The sequence below is a fragment of the Sturnus vulgaris genome, chromosome 10 (assembly GCF_052056855.1).
Source record: "Sturnus vulgaris isolate bStuVul1 chromosome 10, bStuVul1.hap1, whole genome shotgun sequence".
Classification (NCBI taxonomy): Eukaryota; Metazoa; Chordata; class Aves; order Passeriformes; family Sturnidae; genus Sturnus; species Sturnus vulgaris.
The window spans coordinates 16,618,482-16,641,276 of NC_142252.1; the positions used below are offsets into that span (position 1 = coordinate 16,618,482).

At 46.5% G+C, this 22,795-nt stretch overlaps 1 protein-coding gene across 3 annotated transcripts; it reads right to left on the reverse strand.

The window, feature by feature from the left end:
- Nucleotides 1–3,850: 3,850 nt before the first annotated feature.
- Nucleotides 3,851–22,154, reverse strand: EIF4E2 (eukaryotic translation initiation factor 4E family member 2). Of its 3 annotated transcripts, XM_014871613.2 has the most exons (8): nucleotides 22,017–22,154; nucleotides 21,168–21,282; nucleotides 19,976–20,110; nucleotides 17,579–17,683; nucleotides 14,528–14,680; nucleotides 14,300–14,436; nucleotides 6,814–6,892; nucleotides 3,851–4,321 (listed from the first exon to the last, which is right to left on the reverse strand). In XM_014871613.2, the coding sequence occupies exons 1-7, from the start codon at nucleotides 22,034–22,036 to the stop codon at nucleotides 6,847–6,849; spliced, it is 711 nt and encodes a 236-aa protein (XP_014727099.1). In that variant the 5' UTR covers nucleotides 22,037–22,154; the 3' UTR covers nucleotides 3,851–4,321; nucleotides 6,814–6,846. The 3 variants fall into 3 exon arrangements, with proteins under 3 accessions (XP_014727099.1, XP_014727100.1, XP_088027043.1); XM_014871614.2 differs by lacking the exon at nucleotides 6,814–6,892; XM_088170917.1 differs by lacking the exons at nucleotides 3,851–4,321; nucleotides 6,814–6,892 and adding an exon at nucleotides 13,695–13,797.
- Between the last annotated feature and the right edge of the window lie 641 nt (nucleotides 22,155–22,795).

Here is a 22,795-nt window from a genome sequence, read left to right on the forward strand (position 1 = left end):
ACTGCAAATTTACAAATTCAAGCCCAGGACAAATGGGAATACTGCCATCTCTGTCATGGCAGTGGGGCAGGAAACACAGCTACAGGCGCCCATTCTGGGACAACAATGGAACCATGGATGGGATTGGTGGCAGCTAAAGCTTCCCTCCATTTATGCCCTGTGGGTCTTGGGGACAGCTAAAGTGCTGTACTTGATTCCTAGCAAGCAGCTTGAGGTGGAAAGACTCTGGTCCACCAGGCACCCGAACACCCTCAGGGATGTGTGCTCCCTGGCGTCCATCCTGATGGGAGCATCAGCATGACTCCCTCCCCCACCAGCCTTCCTTGTCCTAAGGGATCATCTCTGTCAAGCACAACCCCTTCCCTCATCCCAGCAATGCCGCACCCCCCTGTGCCCCTCACTGACCTCTGGGGCCCCCTGGCTTTGTCCCTGCTAGCAGGGGAGATGAGAGAGGTCAGCCTGGGAATGGTGGCAAGCAGAATCTGCTCCTCTGTGATCCAGCTCATGCCACCTGCACCTGGCTCCAGGACATGCATCAGCCTCACAGTCCCAGGACCGGCTGCCTCTGCTGCTGCTGGGAGAAAACCAGTTGGTTTCTGCCCACAACTGCCCCTGGCACTGCCTGACAGGGGTGAGGGCACTGTGGGCACTGATGGAGGAGGGAGGAAAACACAGTGAGATGTGCAGTTTCAAAGCAGCTGAGAGATCACTTCTTGGATGTCTGCAGCCTGGTCGTGGCCCGGAACCACTTGGATCTGTGCCAGCCTGCCCCTGCTTTCTCTGCAAGGTGGTTTTTCCTGTCCTATCCCTACGAGATGTGCAGTGCCCACAGCACCAATGCCAGGTGAATACAGAGCTCCCAGCTGGCACCTTGAAGGAGGTGGGGATGGTGCTCACCAGTGCAGGCAGGGGTGCTCAGAGGACCTTAGCTGGGTCCTGCCCCCTGCCCGGGTCACCTCCCATGGCCATGACCCAGGTGAGGTGAGCAGGTCCTGAGGCACTGTAGTCCTGGTCACAGCCATATCCTCTCAGTGGCTGAAGGGACAGACTCTCCTGGCCCAGTGTCCCCAGCCCTGTGAGAGCCAGGAACTGCCATAAGCTGCCCAAACCAGAGCAAGAGGCATGTCCACAGACCCCAGGCTCTTTGTCCCCAAGAAGATGCATAATTAATGAGCTCTGGTTTGTCTTTACCTGGCCATTTCCCATTGATTACTGGGTCCCTATTGCCCTGCTGCCAGTCTCCAGGGCCAGGTACTGTCACCTACTTCTTACCACTCCAGGGATGCTGCTTCATCCAGTGAGCTCAGGCTCCAGCATGTCCATACAGCACAACTGGAAACAGATGAGCTCTTCCAACGTGCCAGGACAACGTGACCGAGATCACACTCTCCACCATCTCCAAGCAGTGGTTTTACGAGCCCTCAGGAGATATCTGCAGTTTATCATTCCAGAGAAAAGAACAAAAGCAGGAGCTGTCTATCACAGATCTTGGGCAGCAGATATGCCTTGCAGGATCTGGTGGAGGAACACCTTGCAGATCACCCTCTGAGGTTAGGGGGGGAGTGTAGTGAGAGAAAAAGCTTCTTCAGCCTAGTATCAGCCTCATGTGCCCACACTCTATCAAGAAGCACTAAGACAAGGCAATATCATCCTCCAGCTGCTCCCCTCCACAGAGAGAACTCCTTTCTCTCTGTGGGCTGGGAAGAGCCATCAGCCCCCATGAGCTGTAGCCAGATATACTCAGGGCCCATGAGCCCACCAAGCTCAGCATCACCTTGGGAAAGAACCCAAGATAATGCTCTTCTTTGGGCTCTAGGGCCCAAAGCTCTTCCAGTTTCCCCAAAGGCCACTTTGCAGGCATTCAAAGTTCAAGGGCACTCCAAGCCTTTGAGATAAGGAAAGCAGGAAAGGTCTTGACTCACTGCAGATTTGGGGCTCCCAAGGCTAGAGGCTTCCTTCCTGAAGAGGATCTGAAACCTTTTTCTAGAGCACAAGAGAAGCTCCTTCCCTTCCCAAATAAACTCATGCCTGTGTTTTCACCATTCTCATTATCAGGACACAGCAGACCACAAAACAAAAATCCAGCTCAAAAACCAGTCTGGCTCCATCCTTCTCCAGGCTATAGAAAGCACTGGTGCTTGGCACTGATCAACTACTGCATTTCTCTGGACCTCAGGAAAAGAAGCCTTAAAGAGGACAAACTCCACACTCAGCCAGCTCACTCTTCAAGGCTGAGCAAGAGGAACCTCTGCTGAGTTCCTCTAAATCTCAACCACGGGGGCAGTGGGAGGAGAGGAACAGCCTCCCCAGGAAGGGCTCTTCCACAGCTCACTCACAAAGCATATTTGAGGGTGAGCACAGCAGGACCGCAGCATTTTCAGATTTAATAGCAAGCCTGCACTCATCAGCACCAGCTTAGACAAGGGGCATCAAAAGCGAGAAGTGGGCGAGTACACGAAATAACAGAGGTGGACATGACGCACAGCTGGGCACAACAACAGGACTAAAGCCCTAAGTGATGTCATCTGCAAAAAACTGAATGTGCTGTGAATAAAAGGAACCTGCAGCTAATATTTCAGCCCTGCCTTGTAAGGCTATTTTTGCTTAGATTGCCAAAATGTAATTACAACTAAATCCCCCCTAACAAGTACTGGAGAGCAGCAGGGGAGAGTTGTATTTAAAAGGAATCTTAAGTAGCAGCTGTAGTAGTACCTGCTCGAAGCAGGGAAAACAGACCACGTCTGGAAAAGAGCATTTGGTTGAGAGCTGGTGATAAACAAGTGCCAAAAGCAGGAACAGGACCATGGGTCTCAAGAAACACAGAGAGGGATGCCACTACAGCCTGGGAAACAGCCCTGCTCCCTGCCCAGCCAAAGTGCTAACTGCCCGACCACGGAGAGCACTTAGTCATTGCTGTCAGTGCAAAGAACGTCTCTAGACAGCCTAGAACTGACACTCTCAATGAAGAAAACAAACCCTTCAGAAGACTTAGTATTTTAAAGTGTTTTCTCTGCCAATCCTGGCTGCTTTCAATCTAGACTTCAATAGTAAGACAAGGAATTTGCAAACGGAGTCATGAGGCTGAAGGTCTCCCAGGCCCCAAGGCTGGTAATTGTCCCAGACACGGGCTGCTGATTCTGCAGTCACAAACAACTGGCCCAAGCAGCCCCTTCTCCTGGGGGACTGCACAAAGTACATGGGGCAGGAGATGTGCCCCATCACTGGCCACAGCTTCCCCTCCTGGGCCCAACGCAAAGGCTCCATTAAAAATGAAAGGCAATTGTGCGATTCCCCAAGGAAAAGGAGAAAAGGCTGGAGCTGTTAATGAGTACAATTAGTGTTGTAGTCAAGCAGAATCAGAGGAAATAATTAGCTCCTATTGTTTCCGTGGCATCCAAATTGCAGCCATGCTGGCTTTCCAAGCAACAACCCATCATTTGAGGCTCACCCCGGAGGACAGGGGGTCACTCCCAGCCCCTCTTCTGGTCACAGCTGTCACGCAGTTATGAGCAGCAGGCTGGGCCATCACCCTCTTCTGCTACACCCACTGGGGGCCCAGTTCCCCAGGTGGCCAGAGCCTTGCAAACCCCAGTGCACACCAGAAGCAGGCTTGGCCCTGAATTCAGCCAGTGCTGCTGGCTCTCCACCAACACAGACGGAGTGAAGGCAACTGACACCGAACATCTCTTTGTCCTGGTTTAAGGGAAGATCACATCCCTCTCCATAACAAATAGGGGTGAGTAAAAGGCACTGCTAACCTGGGAATATAAGAGGCAAAGACAAAACAAGCAGCCTAGAGAAATACCACCCTACTAAACTTCAGACAAAGCCAAAAAATGAGAGACTGAAAGAAACAAAGAGACCCAATAATTTATTGGCAGAACTGAAAAGGGGCATTTGAAAACCACAGGGCTGACTCTCAACTGGGATGCTCCTCCCAGCTGCAGAGAGATTTATAATACTGGTATCCCTCAGCAAAAGGCTCTGATGTTGAGGCAGAATCCCAGAGATCCTGCGTGCCATGTAGAGAAAGAGAGGAAAGTGCTGCAAGATGCGGCCTCCAAGGGCCCGCTGCTAATTGAAAGGCTGCCTCCCGCCCCACTGCTAAAAAAAGTTTGTGTAAGACAAAATCGGCCTCTATTGTCACCGCTGCTGGAGGGCTTCAGATGGATCCTTCCCCCAGGGAGGAGTGCGAGAGTGGCCCATGAGTCCCTTCGGAGGTCGGAGGGCACTCTCAGTGCTTTCAACACGGAGAGAGGAGCTTAGTGCCAACTCTTGTTCTCACAATGTGATTTTTGTGTTTCGAAAGCTTGAATTATCCCTGGAAAACAGAGGGAAGAAAAAATGTGGTTAAAGATGTGCATTCCTTCAGATCACAGCACTTCCCCATTCTCCCCACCACAGATACCAGTGTTGCCATCCCAGTACATCACTCAAAATCAACACTTGTTAAATTTCCCAAACAGATCTTCCTAACTACAGACTTCTCACACAAGTCAGTTGTCACTCCAGAACACTTGTAACAGAGGGAGATCCTGTTTCATCCCCATTCAAGGAGAAGAAAAAATTGTCATCTCCTGTGAGCAAAGCACATGACAGAATGTGGAAACCTCCCTGATGGATTCTGGTGTTTAAACAACTTGCAAGGTCTCTTCCTTACCAAACATTTATCTTGGGGATTCTGCCTCGAGCACAAATACACTATCAGACCAACCTCCCCCTGCTTCTGCCCCTTGTATTTAGTCATACTGTCAACAAGTTTAGCACTCTGATCTCTCCTACCTTAAAGGGGTATCTAATCTGAAGAGGGTGTTTCCCTTAAGTTTAAATAGAAGAGTTTCTTCAGCAGCTTCTACTCACTCCGAGTATAGCCACGAGCCTCAGGGGCTATTGACCAAGGAAGGAGTGCTGGTTACGACCTCCCTCAGTATAGTCTCATGGCACTGCAGCAATTGAAGATGGGGCAGGTTACAGAAATCTGTTATTGCTTACTGCCAGCCTGTGAGCAGCAGCAACAGGCAAAGCATATTTCCACATTAATAGGTGGTGTGTTGGAAACAAAGGAGATTACAATTACTTTGAGAGGATAGATTTGGCAGCTCTTCCCATAAACAGGCACAGGGCTGTAACTTGCCCAAGCCAAAACATTTCGAGATGCTCCAGGACATACCACACCAAATGGTTGAAAAGTAAAGGCAGTAACTTCAGCAGCAAGGTGCTGTGCAGGACTGTGAAATTCCACTCAAACCCTTGAGCTATCATTGTGAGCTGCCAGGAGCTGCATGGCAGCTGTACCAGCACAGGCTGGAACACCTCCAGGAGGTGCGCTGGAGAACTGGAAGAGCAGAAGGAAGTAAAAGCCACTTTTTAGAGTTAAAAAATTACTCTGCTATGACATGACAGCAAAAACATGCTGGAGGCCATTTGCAGAAGACTGGGGTTCACCTTTGCACTTGCCAGAAGAGCAGGCTAGGCTGCCATTTAGGAATGTGATTCAGGATTCATTAACTGGGTTCTGGCTAATTTGCAACAATGGTTTTGCTTTCTATCCTATACTGGACTTTCACCTGTGCCACCCACCTCAGGAGGACAGCACACTTTAGGTAGCTCTTTAGTGGACAGATTTTCCCTACATTTTCCCTCCTTTTGCCTTTATTGGAGTGCCCCAGACCCTCTGCTCATCCCTGCTCAGCACAGGCCACCCAATACAGCTGAGAACCAAATGAACTCTGCCACTGTTTTCCTGTACTCTTGGCACATTTGCTGCCTTCGAAGCCTGGTATGTCATGAAGTGAGCTGGTTTCCTCTTCCAGAAGGACACCTGAATGTCATCTAACAATAACAACACTACCAAGTGCCTGACCAGTATTTTGTAAACACTGATCCTCACAAAAAGCCAAACCTGTGAGGAGAGAGAGTATTATTTTTACCCATGACTTCAGAGCAAGGTAAGAGAACACTGCTTGCCCAATGCTGTTGAGGAAGGTTCTGGGATTCACAGCAGCTCCTCAGAGCTCAGCTGTGTTGGAGCAGCTACATTTCACTGCCCAGTTATGAGAACTGGGCAATGTAAATGCTTCCCTCCAGTAGACTCCTTTGCTCTGGCATTCAGCAATCCAGTGATCCCACTTGGCTACAATCAACCCAACTCTCATGGCTGGGCCTCTTGCTGGCCCTTCTTAAGGGCCTGCTATCAGGGAAGTGGGCACTGCAGGGAAAAACAGTCTGAGCTGTGAGGCTCTCAGCAGCCCTGGGCTCACCTTGGCTATCTTCTCTGCACATCTTGGCTGACACTACCAGCAGCAGAAGTTGGTTGTCTCATTAGCCACAACATTATTATTTGTACCTACAGTAGCTACTGGGTGTCCTTCCTGAACAAGCTTTTATTAATTTATTCTGTTTCAGCCCACTGTTAAAGAGCTGTGTGTCAGGCCCCAGGTGCCTCTCTCAGTGTCCATCACCTGGATGTGCTTAGGATTCATTTACCACTCCATACCTGCTTACAGTCAACCCTAGGCAACACACCCAAGCTGAAGACAAACCTCTCAGCCTCCTGGGACCAGGTCTGGGATACAAGTGCCTCATACAGAGGAAGGACACATTAGCAAAAGAGCACACAGCACCTCAACAGAAAATGCTGGTGTCTGGTCAAAAAAAAATTTAAAAATAATTTTGACCTTTGGAAAAGAACAAATAGCAGAATGGGCCCACCATCAGGCCCATAAGGCACGAGAACATGCCAGCCCATGGGAAGAAGGTTGGAAGCTGAGAGGTATGCCATGAAGTCACATAGGAAGAAAGATGAGGCCCTACCCTGGGTGTGACAGAGGGAGGGGGAGCGTTCGATCAGCGGCCACTGCTGTTCACCAGGCCATGAAACTCCTCCCAGGCCCTGGCAAGCCAGAGGGAAAAAAAAATGAAATAAAAACCAAAAAATAGCACTTCAGATCAAAGGCTTCTTAACTTTTAACGAGAGCAGAAACATTCAATGACGTTTAAAAGGCACTTGTCTTCAGAGAGCAAGGCTATATTCTCTGATAGCCCTAGTGGATAGAAGCATCCTTAAAATCCAGCCAAACATCTGACAGCACAAGGCAGCTTTAGCGTTCTGCACAGACATGAAGCGTTCCCACTGGCTGCTGGTGATAAAGCCACATTAATACCCAGAGACAGGTATGACCTTCCTAGTCACAAATGGAATATCCATTTCCTATTGCTCATAATAAAACAGCCCATGTTTCGTCTTTCTGGAGGATTATCACATTCCTTGGCTGGTTAAATTCAGCCAGTTACTGGCCTCATGCTTTGCCACACACTGCATACGCAGGTAATGCCCTCGAAAGGGGCTTCTTGTAATGCCACAGAGCTTAGTTCTTACAAAAGTCTTCAATCAGACAGCAGAGTCCAATTGTTATGAGGAAGTCTCATTTCCTACTGTAAACCTGCGTTGTTAATGACCACCCAGTAAAAACATCACAACTATTTGAAATGAAAATGTTTTTAGATAAGTTAGAGGGACAGGCCCAACGTTGCATTCCCTGGTGGAGAATGTTACTGATGGATGAAGGCAACAGACTGAAAAATTGCTGTCGGTTTTACGAGGGCAGCATCTGAAAACCCTCTCAGGGAAAACATTGTGAGGTTAATGTGAGCATGACTATTATCTTCTGGGATCAGAGACATCAAAGAACCTCATAGCTCTCCGTGCCCAGCAAAACAGTACTGGTGGCTGCAGCACATGCCAAGCCATTTTCTGAAGCCACAGAGTCCCAAGGAGCTGGAGGGACCTTAAAGAGAACCCAGGTCAATCAAACTCAGACCACCCTCTAGATTTTCTTCCTGGTACTTCTCCGCTACTTCACATTTTGTTTTGTGCATTGCCTCATCAGGCCACTGCAACACAACAGGAGAGTTCAGAAATGGAAACCCTGTGCTAGTTAGCACCTGTGCCAAAACCAGACCACCAACCCGGCTCTTACCTGAGCCTGAGTCAAGCTCCCAAATAACATTTGCAAAAGCAGCCCAGGTGTCACATGCTCTTTCCCAGCAAGTCATAGCCCAAATAAACACAGAGACCTCAGGGTTCAACAGCCTCTCTCCAGAAGAAAGTTAGGGAGAAGAGAAACTCTGAATCTGAAGCCCTCTTAGATCTTTGCAGATTTCTAGACTTGTCAAAAAGTTTCCACCATCATGTCTTCCCTCCAACCTCCGTTGTATTTCTATCCCATTCCCATCACCCACAATCACATCTCTCTTTCCTCTCCCATAGTTCTCCTAAACGTGTAACTTCTCAGCAGAAGGAACACAAGGGCAGATTACTTGTCAACATAATCAATAATTTATTACCCCTTTCACACTAAGGAGTTCCTTGTTCCAACGTCCCAATAACATCATGCACAGTCCTTCATCTCTGTCCTCACAGACAGAGAGAAGAAGCTCTTCCAGCCAAGAATTTTTAATTCAAGACTCTCATACATATTATAGTACTAATGACTCCAACTATCTGCTGACTTAACTGAAAAAATCCACCAGGATGTGTCTGCCCTAATGTACCTAAACTATGCTAGGAGAGCAAACTGCTCTCATTCTATACTGAACAAAGCTGCCAGTTAATTTAATCTGGCAGAATCTTTATGACCTGTGACATGCCAAAGGCACTGTGCCAGAGAGTCTAAGAGGTTATTTTTATGTATAGACATTTTTAGTACCTTACTGCCATACTGTCTGCACAGCGATCAGATACTCAGTGAATTGATCCCCAACACTTAGATTATTCCCATTGAACAGATGGGAAATGGAAATGCTAGCAGGCTAAATAAAGCCAGCCAGAGCTGTTCTTCCACACTCATTCCTGACCCACAACTGTTGAAACTTTCCACCTTCTTCCCCACTGCCCAGGGTCAGGACCCAGACAGGGCTCCCTTTAGCCCTAGCAAGTAAGTTGGAGGGAAAAAAGAATGAGAAAAGAAGCCACTAACTCTCCACAAAGGGGAAAAAAAATTAGAAAAATAGAAGAAAAAAAAAAAAAAAAAAAAAAAGAGGAAGACTCCAGCAAAAAGAGGAAGGGCAATCTAAGTCTTAGTTGCTTCAAGGGGATTTCCAAATCATCATTACGCAAGCAGCACTAGCTGTTTTCTGCAAACATCCTCAATTAAGTCCTAGCAGATTGCCTCCAGCATTTCTCTGTGCAATTCTGCTCCTTACCCTCTCCTTCCTCAGCTATGAAAGGATTCAGGGAGCTCGGAACGCACTTATGGTACCTTAAAAAGGGCACCAAGGTCTGTCTTTTTTGCCAGTCCACATGGAACCTCCCAGCACAGTGACCATTCACTACACTGTGCAGGAGTCCACAGCAGCACAACCTCTTTCTGGGTGCTTCCCCTGGGATTTGTTCACAGTCAGACAAGAACTTTTTGACTAACAGGTAAAAAAAAAAAATCTAGGATAGTCTTCTAGCCTGAAATAATTCTTTCACCTCTCTGGCAGTACCTGTAGCAAAGGCAACGTAACACAACTAAATAAACACAACTAAACCGACCACCTTGAAAAAAAAACAACTATGAAATAAATAGGTTATAGGCACTTTTTTGGTAAGAGACAGGCCACCAAGATAAGGAAGCCTTTCACAAAGCCATGGACACTTCTGAACAAAGCATATTATGTTGATGGAAAATGAACCAATGAATCCATCAATTCAAAAAGCAGGTCTATGCAAGTGTTCTTAAACTTGCAGCACCTGGAAACATTACTGGAATTGGAGAATGGAGTGATAAATGAATGAAGCTAGTATTGCAGAGACTCAGAAGACATATCAGACCTGGAACCTAACTGCTCTCCTCTAGACTTTATTCCTGCTCTCAGACTTGAATGGATGAGAGTTAAACAATGCAGCTCTAGAGCTGGCAACACCCAAGGATGTGCCTTCCCCTGACAGGCATCAGACAATATGTGAGAGTCCCATCTGCAAATCATTTCTCTCCAGGCAAGGTTAACCCTGCCACTCCATTTAAGACACAGTCAAAGGCACAGGTGACTCAAGTAGAACAACAGCACTGATGAGTTCTCCTAATGTTTTGGAAATTTGCAAGCAAATGGAAATCAGTGCTATAAAATCAAAACAGTTACAGGATTAGCTGAACTCTGCTGTGACAAGGGAGATCTCACAAGCACTCTACCACCAGCTTATTGTCTCATAAACACTGATCTTCTTGCCCAACACGTGCCACTTCCACAGGGACTTCTCTTCCTAATTCCTCACCTTTTTTGCCATTCTTCTCTTCTTGTCCTGAGAACCTCACCCCTGCAGTCTTCTTATAGTGTATTATTCCCTCCCTAGGATATCCTCTTGTTTCCTACCTACAATATAGTCTAAGGCCATTTCCTCCAACTGCCTGCAGTGAAATGAACCCAGTGCCAGCTCTATTAAGATCAACTATTCTTCTCATTTACTCGAGCCATCCCATTAGTTATCACTGGTGACTCTGAAAGGATAGGATAGTTTTATACCCTGCTCAGCTCTCACTGCAGCAGGCACTTACAAATAAGCGAAGCTTTGTTTTCAGGAAAAGCAGCCTTGCTTTAGAGCTGACAGGACAATCCATAATGTCACACAGCAACCAAAACGTTTCCACACCAGCCTGCTCAGTGGCAACCTGCTGACGGCCACTGCTCTGGTCTCTCCTGGCACTGGAAGCAGCGTTGCTGAATTTGCCTGGGATTCCTGGACAGTATTGTGGGTCAGAGCTCTCAACAAAGGAGATGGTCACTGACCACACAGTTATCAGTGCAGAAAAGAAAGGCTGATAAGCCCAGGCAGGACAAAGGTGTATGCAAGGCAGCCACGAACTTCATGCTGCAATGCTCAAAGTCAAACGTGAAAGTGATCACTTCCCCTCCACGCCTCTCCCAACAGCAGATATCTGAATATTTTCGGTGGCTTTACTGAGACATGGCCAGGCTGTGGTTGGCAACATTCTGCTTTCAAAAAAGTGCTCCTGTTATGGCAGCAAAAGAGGTTGGGTTTTTTCCTTTAATTCCAAGCCACAGGAAGTATCACTGTCCATAAGCCACTGTCTCTTCTGGACCTTGTCACCTCCAAGGTTAACAACACTGATGAACTGAACCTATTAAGTGGTTCACTGCATCTGAGTGCTCCTCTTTCAGTGCACCTCTGAGGGAACAAAGAGAAGCAATTTCTCTCCAGCTACTGAAACAAGGTAGCCCACAAAATGTCACATATGTTCTCTTCAGGTGCTCAGCACTTTAACGTCTAAGGTACTATAAATCCCCTGGAATTAAGCAGAGTCCAAGAGATTGTTCTAGCTCTCCTAGCAAGATTGGGAATTCATACAGACTAGGCTGACCCTTCTACTCGCTGGGATTTAGGCAGCTCATCAATATCACAAGCAAGAGAAAGGACAAACACAGGAAAATTGCAATGAAAGATCTGCTTATCTAGCTAAATGCACAAGCCCAGCACTGAGAGCAGGAAGGACAGAATGCAGAACAGCTCCTTGGAATAGCCGTGATGCAACAGGTACTTTTCAGATGCAGTTTGGCAGCACTACCGCACTCTGAAACAAAGAGGGCTGCAGCCTCACTGACAACTCATGAAAAATGGTGTCTAGAAATTATTTAATATGAAATGCATCATCACAAAAGGAATATACAAAACCTGAAACACAGGGCTCAAGTTCCACAGTGAGAGGCATGCTAGCAATTTCTACAGAAGCATTCATTTACAGTGTGTCAAAAGCTAATCCAGGTCAATTCACTACCTAAAAGTCAAGGTTTTGAGAAATGCCTGTTCTTTTCTTGCTAAGCATGCTCCCTTCCCTGAAGCACAATCAATGCCAATCAAACCCCGCACATGAGCAGAGCTCTAGTGGAGAGATGCAGCCCATACAAATGAAAAATGCCATGAGCCCCCCTCAAAAGGCAGCCCTGACAAAGCCTAGAGCACAGCTCTTCCATTAGAGCTTTTCATGAAACACAGCCAGAGTGTGAATATAGAGTGCTGGCTGGAAAGTCCTCCCGAGTCATAAATCACATGGTGCATATGCAGCATAAGTGGAGTTTATTCATGATGGACAGTATTTCAACACGACTTGATAGATGGGCAAGGAAAAGGAGCCAGACTTCATGGAGGATAGAACTAGTTACACAAGAGATTCTTTATTAGTGAGAGACCCTTAATGATATGAAGCTAAGCCAAGCAGAGTCAGACTGAAAGCTGGGGCTGTCCTGCTCTTCTCTGTCACAAAGCAGTCACCATCACCTCTCTGCAGCTGCTGCCCCTTGCTGCCTGCTGGTACCAGGCAAGAGAGGCACAAGAAGTTGGTCTGTGCATCACTACACAGAAACTCTACTGACAGCAGTTCTGCTCTGAATTTACACCAGTGCCTTTGGAAGGAGATGCTGCACAGCACTGCAATCAGACTGCTGCAGCACAAGCAAGGCAGTGGGAAAAAAGGGGTTTCCATGATGCCTTACATGGCAGAAGGTTAATTGCTTAGACCTACCTAACTGGGACATCATCAAAGCAATTCCTGACTAACTCTCCTACCCACAGAAGAATGAGTGAGATACAAGCCAGTCGGCCTCTATTTAAGAACTGCTCCCAGCTGTAATCTGAGCTACTAAACTTGATACCTCCAACACCTGTTATTCTCAGACAAGCTCATTTTGCACCACACATCAGCAGCACAAAATGAAACTTGGATGCTATGCAGAAAGAGAGGGCAGCAAGCACAAGATGTTACACTGGTATAGGGAAATGAGGCCACACTACTGGATGCACCATCACTCACGGCCTTACACCTGCCAGAGCAAAAATAAACATTGCTATAGCGGCATTCTCTGTTCTAGGAAGTGCTGGTGGTGACAGCCCACAAAGGAAAGGCCAAAACATTCCCATTCCCATTCTACACTTGCAACATGAACCACCACCACAGCTTAGGACAGCTGGCTCCATACACAGCTTTTACTACAGAGACTGAGAGAAGTCAAGCACCTCCTTGCACTCACACAAAGCTGCATCACCACAGTCCGCAGTCTGCTGCTGCTGAGCAGGAATAAAATACTCTGTGTGTCCACATGAGTACATTGCTATTTCTTTCCCTACATGGACAGAGAGTCCAGAGTGCCCTCTCCTGGCAAAAAATGCATGAGAAACGTTAGTGACAAAATCACGGAAAAAATCATCTCCTTCCCTTCTCTTCCCCATGCACACAGGAAGGAGGGCCACATGGAACACTAGATGCCTACAGGCAGTTCCAACGAGATTTTTGTATAATTACAGAATTAGTGACCCACACTCAAAATTTGAAGCTAGCTGTCTGCTAGAACCAGGATTGATCCCATCCAACTGTCTGACAGCACACTGATGACAGGGTGATCACGTGTAAAGAACAAGCCAGCATGATGAAAGAAAGTCATGAAAGATACTTGCACCTTCATTACAGGCAAGATTAGAAAGTTCTCTGCCCCACCGGTATCTTATTCATTTGCTTCACTTCTTTTTCTGTGGGCACCTTTTCAAGTATTAATTTAACCAATATGACCTAATCAGTGTATTGGTTTATAAGATACTTAAGAAAAAAAGAAAAACAACATATTACTCACCTCTAACTAATACCTATGTATGCAATTTTTTGTCACTTTGTGGGAAATAAAAGTCACCCTGAATGGCCTGATACGGTAAGCTATAATACATTTATTTAAAAATACAGCTGTGCTCTCTGTGTACCATGATCTTCTAGTCTTGTTAAAGAGCCTCTGTCACCAGGGCCTGGAAGACTTAATATATGACGTTTATTATGATTAGAAATCATTTGTACAGCACTGTAAATTCACACAGCACTTTCCCAAGACCATTTATAAGTCTAATGGCACTATAAATCCCTGTTAGCTTCCGCACTTTATTCCCCAGAATCTCTATTTATTCAAATGATTCGACCCCCACCAATGCAATCTTGTCTTTGAATACATCAAGCCACAGTTCCACCCTGGGCTGCCCATCACCGGAGTGACAGGCTGGGTGGATTGTTAAAATAACCCTGGATCACACACTTAAAAAGAAAAAGGTTTTGCTCATAGAACCAAACACCCCCAACAACAGCATGACAACAACATAGGAATTTGGTTTTCAAAGCACGCTGGCAACAACTGCTGCTGTTTGCACTTCAGTTTGCAGGAACAGCCCTAACGCACACGAGCACTTCTGCCAGCCCCTGTGCCGTGCACTGAGCTGCTGGAGCACACATGCAACCTGCAGCACCCCCCTGGCCAGCACACGTACTTGATGCTATCGGTGTGGGTTTTATATTCCATGATGGTGTTGGGAGGTAGGTTGAGCACTCTTCGTAACGTGTCGCGTATCCGGGCTGTCGTGGCCTGGTCGCTGGCTGTCTTGTTCCATATGGAGATGATGTCCTCCTGCAGAACGGCACAGAGGGAGGGGTAAGCATGAGGCACTTGTTGCAGCCCTGGCACATGGAAGCATGTGTCAGTTCTCAAAAGCACTCACCTGGAATCGGACAGAGACGACGGCCCCACAGATTTCTTCCCCCACCATGAACTGCTCTCCCAGCATGGCCAGGATAAGATTCTCCCAGCACCGTGACGCTAAGCCCTTCCGCAGACGGATAATCCATTTACCACCATTTTTGTTGGCATCATCCTAGGAAGAGAGGAAATAAATTGATTTGTCTTCTCCTAGCTATTTTTCTGCTACCCACAAGACAGCAGAGCCACAGAAAGGAGCAGATATTGATTAGGTGGGGCAAGGAAGGTATTTTCAAGAAAAAGCATTTTATTTCACTTCTCCCCCTTATAAGCAGAGACAGGGGAAAACCACTTACTTTGAATACAAAGTACTTGAAACAATGGCTCTCAGCCTTCCAAAGTTCTATGCTCTGATGACTTGAGTTTTAGTGTTTTGATCCCACTAGCAAAGATTAACACCAGCCTACCAATCTGCACAAACAGACCCAGAGGCAAGGACTTTAAAACTACCCCTAAACCTGAGATGGAGTCACAATTTGTCTAATCCCCTGTATATGTAATTCTGCTTGTAAAACAAGATCCATGTAAAACAGGAGAACCCCCTCATCACAGTGCACGGTAGACCAGGAAAGACTTTACAAAACAGTATTTTAAAAGCAAGTGAAAAATTGATAAACATTTTCTTTACACATTTCCAGGAATGGGCTCACAAACTGTGTTAACACAGAAAGGACCACCCTGTTCTCTGAGTACTACTGACATTATCACACATCATACAGCTGAATGTTTGCTCCAGACTGTGGTGGTCCAGGGAAATAACCAAAACGAGGGGACAAAGTAAAAGAAAAATTTTATGCTGAGCACCCAGTCTGTCACCTCAATATTGTGATTCTGTATCTTGAAGCTGACAAAGAGCTGGAAACTGCTACAGCCTCCCCTGCTCCTCAGAACGCACAGCTATGTCAAAGAGCAGCTCCTCCTCTGTGCAGAACACTGTGGCATTCTCTGGTACAACACTGTAGCTGGGAAATCTTACAAGGTGAGAGGGGAACAAATTCCATCCAAAGCTGAAGACAGAGAGGTAGGAGTAAGTCAAAGAGGTGGCAGTTAGGAAGGGTAAGGGAAGACAGGTCTAGGACAGAAACAGAGAACAAAGGATGACTCAGAGGGGACTGCACAAAACAGGACATCCCTCTCCAAATCCCCAGCAATCCCCTCTGCCAAGCTGGGATACACCTTGAAGATGCCAGGCAAGGCAGCCCAACCCTTCTTAATGAAATAAAGTTAATTTCATTTTAGCCTTAAAGCTTCTCTAGGGCTCAGATAAAACTAAACATTTGTCTGCTTTCTCAGAGACAGCAAGTGCTAATGAAGCAATCCTGAGGAAACATGGAAGTGCCAGCATAACAGCAGCATTCACCTGACTCCTACTTTTCAGGTATGTGCTGGACTGAAAGGGGAAGCCTCAGCTCCAGACAAACCTCAAAGCGTGACAGGAGCCATCCAAATCAACACAAGTTCTAGGAATGTGGCAGAATCCTGTGAGAAGCAAACTGGTTTCTGTACCCTTGTTTTCCAAATTGTGAACATAACAGCCTTTAGACTGGGAGTTGGGTTTAACTCTTCAAAGTTTCCACAATGACTAAAGGGCATCAGAAGAGAGTGATATTTCTAAAAATACCTCAAAGGTGGCTTAAGCAGGTACAAGGCTACAGAGAGAGCAGTGATTGGGAGGCAGATGCTGTATCATGTGCTTTATGGCTGTTGTTAGTTTTCTTTCAGGTTAAACAAGCTTCGGTTCAGTCAAGCATTTGATTTTCCTTCACCAGAATAATAATGATCTGCAGCCAAGTAAATCACCAGGGAATATTATGTTTAGTGCTTCTGACTTTACCAGAAAAGGCACAGATGGATGCAGAAAAAGATCAGAGCTACACATAGGCACATATGTACCTACAAGAATTACAGTAACTAAGGACTGGTTTGGAAGAGAAAGAGGCATAAACAAAGCCCTGCAAAGCGTGCAGCAATGGAAGGCCATAAGTGAGATCTCAGATCCTCTTCTGAGGATCTATAGAAATATAAGAAGGAAGTAGGGCCAGAAATAAAAATACCAAAGAATCTCTCCATCTCAAAATGTCTACTGGGAAATGCTTTATAGAAATTCTGGTATCATTAACTTGGGGACTCTCTGGTCAACACATTGTCTGAGGAACTTGCTCACCACGAGTCCAAAGAGGGTTAAATGTTTTATATAAATAGTATTTGCAGTAACTGGCTATAAAATACCTTGCTTAAAGTAATTGCTAACAAGGGTCACATATAAATTTCTCAGAACCAAGCAGTATAATTAGGTACTTCAGAGAAACACATAAAATCCTCATATTGTGAATGCTATTGGTCATTGCTGGAAGCAGGCCAGGAACTGGAAGAATGATTTGCTGGGCAAAGATTTTGTAAAAATTCTTTTAACAGGTTTCGACAGAAATAGAAGCAAACTAAAGTGCCCTGAAACAAAAAAACCCCACAAAATACAAAAACAACAAAAAAACCTAACAAAACCAAACAAACAAACAAACCCCCCACAACATCAACAAAACAACAACAAAAAATCAAATAAAAGGCAAAGTTGTTTTCATTTCCAGCTCTGTGTCCAAGCTTTTAACCATATGCACCTCCTTGACTGAAAAAGGAGGGTTGGTTTTTATAAGCTTTGTTGAATCCCACCGGGAGAGGTCCAGTCCTTCCAGAGGAAAGCCCTGCACTGCTGTCACTGGAGGCAGCTATAAGGAACAAGTGCCTATACTGGGAAGCACAGAGCTTAGATGGGGGTACCCCCTCCACTGGCAATGGCAGTTCAGCAACCTCTCCATCTTCCCTCTCTGGCAGCAGGACTGTTAGGTTACATGGGACAGAGTTCTGAGGACAAGTTTACAGAGAACCCAGATGAAAGGATTTCACCCAAGAAAATCTAATGGAGTACCATTTAATGACAAGAGTCCCTCCACTGTAGAAGGTTCCCTCCAAAATCTTGTGGGAAAATATCAGGGCAGAAATGAGAGCTCCAACTCACCTCCCACATGGGTTTGATGCCCTCTTTGAAAAGATGGAAGTCACTGTGGCCTGTCAGGTCCCCAGGACGTACCATGTGACTGTAAAACCGCCAGAACTGTTCCACCTGCAACAACACCAACCACACAATGAAGCTGCTCCAACTGTTTACAGTCAAGATTTCTAGAGAAATAGGCTGCCATTTTTACACCAGCTCTCCAGAGCCACCTTCCCCTCTTCTGTTCTACTCTCTTGTTACCGGGGTGTTGATTAGGCAACACAAAAGGCAACAGTAGTGCCAGAGCTTGGGTGCCTGTTTCTGACTGGTTCCATTACCAGGTGACCACTTGAAACATTCAACAGGTGCCTCTAAAGGCACTCAGTGTTTGTCTGAAGAAATCTGTGCTAAGTTAACAGCTGCTCCGGAGAACAGTTCCAAACATATCTTTTAACTCCTACTGCCCAAACTTTCCATCATTGGATATGTCAAATGCATCAGCTACAGCCAAGCCTCTTTACCCTGCATAACCACTGCTCTCTGTGACCATGCAGAAGCTTTCAAATAAGACATTTTTTTGTATTTCATTTTACTGTATGCAGATTTTAAGACAAAATATACATGCTGGTGCTAGTTTAAAATCAGGAGGCACTATTCAGAGTTCTTATTTCAATACCTCTTATTTCCTTTTACAGTCTGCCCTGCTACACTTGGACCACTTCACATCGACCAGTTCAATTCTGGCACTCCTATGTCTGCTTGAGACACTTTGACTGTAAGGCAAGGGACTTATTTTTTTATAGTTCTTAAAAGTAGCATATTTATCTTTTGAGAATCTCTGGGTAAGAAAATATTTGAGAGAGGATGGATCTTTAAAATGAAACAAGGCAGTGGAAGAGATTATATGAATTTCCATATTTTCAGAAGATTCTACTCAGTAAGACAATAGCTATTAAGCAGGCTAGAGTGCAGCTGGAGGGGTCAGACATCATCCCAATCACTTTATCAAAGACCTTAATGACTGGGTCAGCACCTGGAATTCCACTCCAATCTGCGACCTCTGCCATTGAAGCTGGAATTTGCTTTTATAGCCAATAAAATTATGAACCAAGGCTGAGGAAGGGTCAGAAGCAATCTATTTTTGTCAGGCACATCCAAACATCCATGGGGAAATCACACTCCCACAGTGAGGGAACGTGCCCTCTAGTGGTTCACATTTTAGAGCTTTCCACTGAAAAGCCAAGAATAAATCTGAATCCAGACTTAGATACACAAATCTTTCTGAAGTTTGCTCTTCCATCTCCTTAAACAGATTTTGGACCCAAACACATTATTAGATATGCTGGCCAGTCTCTCTCTATCCTAACAGAACTGCAGCACTTCCAGCCGACAACGGCCCAAATAAATTCTGTGTAGCAAAGAGCAGACAACAGAATATTCAACACAATGTCTTCCTCTAAGGAGTTAAAAATCAATGCTAAGTCTACACCGATTTATCAGACTGAAAAGTTGCTGCCAGATCAAGTGGCAGCCACATTTTTCATCCCCTGAACTGAAAGTACTTGCTCACACAGGGTAACAGGAGGAGTAACTACCCACAATAGGCTCTTCTTCCCACCCTTATCCTGTGTAGTAACACAACCCATATTTTTATGCAGCCTCCAGAAATAATAAAGGGCTGTTTTTATAAATTCTCATATTACAAAGGATATGCACTGGTAGGCAAAATTAACATTTATAAGAGACCCTGAAAAAACTGGGCAAACACCAGATTGAAAAGAAAAAGGAAGAAAACAGCCAACAGACTTCCTGGGCTCTGGAACAGTAATGGGGACTCATTTTGCTTATATATCTTGGGCTCTTGAGGGCGGGTTTACTCTGCCAGCACCATGCAAAAACCCAGCACTGCCTTTCCAGGACACGCTCAAGTTTATTCCAGGAACAAGCAACCACAGAGTGAAAGAGCAATTTGCCTTTTAATGAACTTGACTGCAACATCAAACTGCATCCTTGTCCATCATTTCCAGACAGACAACAGGTCACCTGCTGGCAAATACAGCATGCCAGATGCTTATTCCAAACACAGTCTTTGTGATGGGAATGTGGATGGAAAGAAGTGTGTGGGGGACAGTAGAGAAATGGAACAGAAAAGCTGTTCCTTTCTTCTCTTGCTCCAGCAATAAATGAACTGTGGCTGTTCTTTTTTTAATTTATATTATTACACCAGCTACCCTCATGCACAGAGGTCTAGCACAGTGCAGAGGAGAAGTGCTAAAGACACATTTCCTGCTGTAATTCAAGAGCTCATTTGCCTTGGCAAATCACTCCCTGCTCTGTGTGTGCACAGAGCCAGCACACAGGGACCAGGCCAGGAGGACCAGGCTGTGCCCAAGTGACACAGGGACAGCAGAGGGTACTCACGGAGGCAAAGGTGCCGATCTGTTTGATGTTCTGTTCATAACTCTGCGAGCTGGTGGGCCGCCCGGGGGTCCGTCGGGAGTACCAGAAGGTGTAGTTATACTGCAAGGGGTGCTCAGCTGGCCCCGGGACCACAGCCTGCAGAACAGAAAAGCTTGTTTACCCCTTGTATGCTCCTCTAAAAAAGCGGAATGGGAAAAATTACATTTACAGCATATAAAAGCAACCATTCGAGCCATCAGAGGCATCATCACTGATTTTTTTTTTTTAGTCCTGTGCCTGTCTCAAAGGAAAAATAGACACTCTTCTCTGGGAAGGATAAACCCCACTTAAAATGAATCATGATTCAAATGCAATTAAAACTGGTGACACCAATTGCCTTAAGCAACCAACACCCTAGTGCTCTGGGAAGATTAATCTAAGAACTTGTTATGTCAGCTTTGGCAGAAGCCATCACCAGCAGGGGCCAGTGACCACTTTTCAATCTACAAAACACTGATTTCTGATTAAAAATACTTTTAATGAGCACAAAAGAGGCTAATGAGAGCTCACTAGCCAGGAGTCAAAACTTACAGAGAAAACCTCAATCAAAGCCCTTATCTTGTATAACTTGATATTGTTACAGGAGTTGCCAGGGCTTAAATCTCTACTTTACTCTTGACTGTGGCAAGTTTACACGGGTTGCATTACTTCAGACAGAGCAGTTTTCCTAAACACAAGATGAAAAAGAAAAACAAACCCAAATCAGGAGAGATAAATATCTCGTGCCTTCTTGACCAGCCTACATTACACACAGGAACACATCTTTAACGTTATTTCAACAGTGTCACAAACACTGCCTGCTAAACCCCCTTCAAGCCACTGCTGTCCTGTCAGACAGGAGTCCTTTCCCCATGTCCTCTTCCAAATTTGTTTTCTGATGAAAATAAAGCCTTATTTCTCATTTCCATTCTAAAGCCTGGCAGGGTACCAGCTTTGTTAGTGAAGGGAGCATTCACTCCCAGATGAGAGACTTCTAAAAGTGACACCAAGTTACTGAAATCAAACATAGTCCCTCTGTCTTCACTGCAGCAGCAACAATACAGTGAGACCACAGCCCTCCAAGACACATTTTCCTTATCCCTGAATTGAGGACTGAGTCCCTAGCACTGCCACACCATGCCCTGGCAGTGGAGTGCAGATGCCAGCACCATACCTTCCTCTTGGTAGTACTCTGTGGTTTCTCACGATCATTCTTTTCCTTCTCACTGTCTTTCTGTGTGTTATTTTCCTCATTCTGGTCATGGTCTCCGCTATCATCATCTTTCAATCTGGTGAAGAAAAAATAACAAAGAGAGCCACCACACAGCTGAGAAGGTTCATACCAAGCCCAGGTAGTTCTCTGCTCCAAAGCTCCTCTGTGGTATAAGAGCCACCAGAGTCTGGAAATCTACACTCGACAACCCACACAGTAAAAACCACTTCTACTTTCGTGCCCATCACAGGCATCTTGGGCACGCACTTTTAAGCTGAAGTGAACCACAAAACAGCTTTTTGGAACAAATTCAAGTAGTTTGTGCTAGCTACTGATCTGTCACAGGAAACCCCAGTTACTTGTTAGGGTCTCCTGCTATTAAGGGGGCCCACATGAAGACCTGTCACTGTACCTCTGCTGGCTCCTGCCCCCCCCCTGCCCCCGCTCCCCAGCATAGCAGAGGCAGCGCCTCGGGCGAGCAGACACCGCGCCAGCATCCCACAGGTCTCTCCGCCCGCCCCATTCCCTGCGAAGGGCCAGAAAAGACGAGAGACAAGCGGGGCCACGAGGCGGCCCGCGATTCTCCGGTGCGGGACTGCCGCCGACCCACCGCCCACACGTCCCGGTCCCGCGTCCCCTCGGGGCCGGGCCGGGCCCCGGCTGCAGGGACGGGGCTGTGCGTAGCCCCGTGACTCATCGCGTCTCGCCCGCCCGGCGCCGGGGCAGCGGCGGGAAGCGCCGGCGGGGCTCGGGGCCGTGGAGGCCCCGCACCGGGGATCGGTCAGAGGGGGACTCGGGGGTGACACTCACGCGTCGAATTTGTTGTTCATCGTCGCTCGCTGCCGCCGCCACCCCCGTTCGCCTCAGCGACTTCCGCCCTGCTGGGTCCGTTTGCGAAACCCTTCCGCTGCTTCCGGCGGCTCCGCCATAACCTCCCGCGTTTCCCCCCGGAGCCGTAACACTACGCACGGCGGGCGGGGAAGGGAACGCGCTGTCGGGAGCGCCCCTCAGGGCAGGGCCGCCATCTTGGGTGTGGCGTGGCTGGCGCCGGGGACCGAGCTAGAGTTACAAATTATTCATACAATTAATTTTGCTCCGGTAAATACAGTTTGAGGACTCAGACAGTTAGTCCTGAAACTGTTTTTCCACCTTGCGTCATGTGGTGACAGGGAACTCCAGCTCAATGCCCCCCCCATCGCTCTTTCCTTCATATAAAGTGAGGGATAGCACAGAAAACAGGAAAAATATCCCAGTAAGGAGCCTGCAAGCTCCTGAAGTGATAATGGACACTTCATAGAGGATAAGGGCAATAATCCCTCGTTCAGCATCTTGCACTTCATGAATCTATTCCCATGTCACTCCATGAGCATGGAGTCTTTTCACAGTGCTTTGTAAATCTCTGACCAATAATTTCTGCTATCTGGCAGAGTTAGTAAATAGAGTTCTGGGTGCTGTAGTTTCTGTTTCTCTATCAGTTTGTGATGTGGAAGGAGTCAGAAAATTAATTGCCTGTGTAATCCAGATACACTAAGCAAGCAAAGCTAAAACCCCGTATTAAATCACACAATATTATAACTCGGTGTAACTCA

Bases quoted from the DNA above. Each gene is read 5' to 3' on its own strand.
- EIF4E2 (XM_088170917.1), bottom strand. From the start codon at position 22,036: ATGAACAACAAATTCGACGC. The intron at 17,684-19,975 runs GTGAGTACCCTC...GTGTTGTTGCAG, and splicing joins AGATCGGCACCTTTGCCTCC to GTGGAACAGTTCTGGCGGTT. The intron at 13,798-14,299 runs GTACGTGTGCTG...TCATATATTAAG, and splicing joins ACCCACACCGATAGCATCAA to TCTTCCAGGCCCTGGTGACA.